The 4,439-nt window shown below is 37.2% G+C and overlaps 1 protein-coding gene across 1 annotated transcript in view; it reads left to right on the forward strand.

Annotated features, from left to right (window-relative positions):
* Positions 1-231: 231 nt before the first annotated feature.
* LOC111083940 overlaps positions 232-4,439 on the forward strand; it is a gene marked incomplete at its 3' end in the record, with an annotated part of 5,571 nt that continues 1,363 nt past the window's right edge. Inside the window, exons 1-2 of the mRNA XM_022380687.1 lie at positions 232-361; positions 3,466-3,579. Coding sequence (XP_022236395.1) covers positions 237-361; positions 3,466-3,579 — 239 coding nt within the window. The remainder of the gene's footprint in view (positions 362-3,465; positions 3,580-4,439) is intronic.

The raw sequence follows: 4,439 nt of genomic DNA on the forward strand, positions 1-4,439 counted from the left end.
CGTCAGGACGAGTTCACGAACTATCTAAGTTTCACAGTATCGTCATAACTTTAAAGGGTTTATTTTAAGTGTTTATATAGCCAATTTCACTTTTCATTTATTGTTTAATATTAACGCCAGAATAAGAATTAATTTGTGACCTTATTTCCGATGTCCCACAAAGACAATTTTTGTTTTGAAAGTCCTCACTTGAGTGTGGCCTTATTTTGTATCTTTCTTTACTAGCCTGGAGTCTAATGACTACAGATGAAGAAGAAAATAACACAATCTCCAAGTCTCCTAGCATCTCTCCAGTTTCCAGCCGACCTCCCATGTCTTCGGCTAGTACCCTTTCCTCTCAACCTTCGGGGAGTAAACAGAGGTAAGTGACGTAACTGGATGAAGGTGTTCTGGTTGGTAGGTTGAAGACACACGTGTGGACTGTAAACACGAGACATGCATGCTAATATCCAAACACGGCCACACGTGTGGACTGTAAACACGAGACATGCATGTTGATATCCAAACACAGCCACACGTGTGGACTGTAAACACGAGACATGCATGCTAATATCCAAACACGGCCACACGTGTAGACTATAACACGAGACATCCATGTTGATATCCAAACACAGCCACACGTGTAGACTATAACACGAGACATCCATGTTGATATCCAAACACAGCCACATGTGTAGACTATAACACGAGACATCCATGTTGATATCCAAACACAGCCACACGTGTAGACCATAACACGAGATATCCATGTTGATATCATGATAAATAACAAATAAGTGGGAAAGAATTACGTCATTCGACTAAACGTTGACTTTTGGGTGTGTTTTTTTTTTGTTTTTGTATACAGCAATTTATATGCATTTCTGTATAATTTCAGAAGGTTTGTATGTGTGTTTGTGAGTGTAGTTAAGGTGTGATGGAGGAAAACGTCATTCCCCTGGTTCAAAGACAGAAAAAGAAAGCCGTAACTTTGGCCCAAAACTGGCTCAGCGGTAAGTGTGTGTGTGTGTGGGCTTTCGATGCTTAGAATCGGCTTTCGATACCCGCAGTGGGCGAAGTACACATATCTCTCCGCATTGCTTTGGACTTAACAACAATGAAACAGTAACGATGACCGTTAAATCCTTATTTGTGGGAACTTGCTTCGGTTAGTAGATTTCAAAAGTTTTCACTGTCAACTTTCTACAACTCTAGTGTTGTGTGTTTATTTTTGATTATGTTACGAAAAGTGAATTTGACAGTTTAATTTATTATTTTTTAGCTTGCTAAGAATAAGTGTTTAAATAAAGTTGAGATATAATCTACTATTATTTTTAGCGCTTGATGAATGTAGAGTCGTGTTCTACTGTAAAACAATAAACCTAAGCACGTTTCTTTTTTCCCAAAATTATTTAATGTTCGTATAAGTATAAAAGGTCAGTGTCTGTGTTGATTATGAGATGATTACTTTGTCGTTTTTCCTTAATGTGTGGCCCTTGTAGGAGTTTACGAAATATATCTCCTGAGTGTAATTTATTCCTAAGGCCTATGGGTTAGTGTGCTGAACTGTAAGTCTGAAAGTTTATGGTTGGGGCTGTGTGTGCGTTATAAGAGTTAACGGTCAAAACCCAATATTTCATTAGAGTAGCCCAAGAATTGGCGGTGGGTGTTGTTGACTAGCTGCCTTCCCTCTTTTTTTCAGTTCACAATTTGGAACGGCTAATGCAGACAGCCCTTGTGTCGCTTTGTGTCAATATCTGAAACAAAAAACATTCTACTCATCCTCAGTAAACACTTTTGTTGTGTAACGTTTTACTACTTGAGGTGCAGGATATTAGTTACCTATTAGACTAAAGGAATCAGAATTATTCTAAAATAGTGAGCTAGAAAATTGCTTAAAATTACCGTATTGACTCGATTATAAGGCGATGTTTTTTATTATTAATAATTAGACTGTAAAATTCATAGTCGCCTTATAATCGCGGCCAACCACAGGCCCTTGTTGCATTTCCGAATATTCGGATAATATCCGTCTACGCATGCGCGCCAGATGTTCGCTCAAGCTCATCGCTAATTCTTGCAACTAATCTACCTGCACGCTGTTCAGTTATGGTATTGATTTTGCGAATTTTAAAAAGGACGCTATGACACTCAATTGTTTTCTTTCCAGTAGTTTCTGAAAATGGGGTCGCCTTATATTCGAAATCGCCCTATAATCGGGACGATACGGTATATAGATTGCAGTTTTTATAGAATTTGATACACAGTGGTGCCAGGTAGGATAGGATTTGGCATATGGTGGTGCCAGGTAGGATAGGTATGGCACCACACCTGTCTTTATCATCATGATGACAGTGATGTGATGATGATGATGTGAAACCAAAACTTTGGAAAATGAAATATTTGCTTTTCACTTATCTGTAGCAAAAAAAAAGAGTTGTTATTTAAATTCAATACAGTGTAGAAACTATTTTTGTTTAGGAATTTCTCTCAAAGCGACACAAGGGCTATATGCAAGTAGCCACTCCTAAAATTCATAGACTAGAGGGAAGGCAACTAGTTAACTACATCCACCACCAACTCTTGGGCTGCCCTTTTTTTTAATCGAATAATGTGATTTGACCGCCATTTTTTAGCTCTATAGTACGGAACGACACACGAAACCTTAGATTTTCAGTACGGGGATGATGGTCATTAATCCTCACCCGGCTCGGATTTTGGTAAATAATGATACTGATTTCTGTGGACAGCTTTTTAAAATTCACAATACAGCGATAAGAGAGTAAGCATTATTTGTTGATGTTTTATTATAGCTGTAAAATTAATATTGGACATTATTTCTCACTATAACATAGACAATATCATAATTAATGTCATCTCAATTTTCAATTAAGGTAATATTGTCAATGAAAGATGTTTTATTACCAGATTTCAATGTGTTTAGACAGTTCTCGGTATGTTAGTTATTTATAGTATAGCATCACTGAGTCATTATTCACTATTATCACACTAGACGTAAGCCTAATGAAACCTAAGGATCTTCAATAGTGAAACACATAAAGATATAAGCCTAATGTGACATGCTGTAACCTAACGGTCTCCAATAATGAACCACTGTTTTTGTGTTATCAAACTAGACCTAAGCCAAATGAGACATGCTGTAACCTAACGGTCTCCAATAATGAACCACTGTTTCTGTGTTATCACACTAGACCTAAGCCTAATGTGACATGCTGTAACCAAACGGTCTCCAATAATTAACCACTGTTTCTGTGTTATCACACTAGAACTAAGCCTAATATAACCTGCTGGAACCTAAGTATCTCCAGTCGTAAACCACTAGTTTAAGCCCTTATTTGTACATATTTAGACACGAATGGTAAATTCTACGATACAATTTTAGCCAATTACATTTATCTGTAACAACTAAGCTTCATTAATTTATAAACGTTCCAGTGTTTTATTATTATTATTATTATTATTTAGAGGGGAGCAGTCCCGGACTGGTTTAGCCAAACTGGCTAGATTCCTGTCTCCTAGGGAACGACTTTCGGCATCCAAGACAAGCCAGTTTTTCAGTGAGCTGTCTCCATCTGAAGTGTAAGAAATATAGCACATAACTGTGGAGTTATTTACTTAGCCACTTAGCTTGTTAGACAGATAGATGCTGTCTGAGTAAAAGTGTTTATAACGACAGATTTCAACTTATTGCTTACGTTATTCGCAACTGAAACTGAATGTTTTATGAAATCTTAAACCTAATATGTTGCAGCGTCATTAATTTTCAAACAAGTGCCTAAGCCTAATGTAACATGCTGGAACCTAAGGACCTTCAATAGCGAACTACTTGTTTTGTGTTGTCACACTTAAGGTAAGCCTAATGTAACATGCTGGAACCTAAGTAACTTCAATAGCGAACTACTTGTTTTGTGTTATCACACTTAAGGTAAGCCTAATGTAACATGCTGGAACCTAAGGACCTTCAATAGCGAACTACTTGTTTTGTGTTATCACACTTAAGGTAAGCCTAATGTAACATGCTGGAACCTAAGGAACTTCAATAGCGAACTACTTGTTTTGTGTTGTCACACTTAAGGTAAGCCTAATGTAACATGCTGGAACCTAAAGGAACTTCAATAGTGAACTACTTGTTTTGTGTTATCACACTTAAGGTAAGCCTAATGTAACATGCTGGAACCTAAGGACCTTCAATAGCGGACTACTTGTTTTGTGTTATCACACTTAAGCTAAGCCTAATGTAACATGCTGGAACCTTAGGATCTTCAATAGCGAACTACTTGTTTTGTGTTATCACACTTAAGCTAAGCCTAATGTAACATGGTGGAACCTAAGGATCTTCAATAGCGAACTACTTGTTTTGTGTTATCACACTTAAGCTAAGCCTAATGTAACATGGTGGAACCTAAGGATCTTCAATAGCGAACTACTTGTTTTGTGTT

This window comes from Limulus polyphemus, unplaced genomic scaffold, assembly GCF_000517525.1.
Source record: "Limulus polyphemus unplaced genomic scaffold, Limulus_polyphemus-2.1.2 Scaffold12267, whole genome shotgun sequence".
Lineage (NCBI taxonomy): Eukaryota > Metazoa > Arthropoda > Merostomata > Xiphosura > Limulidae > Limulus > Limulus polyphemus.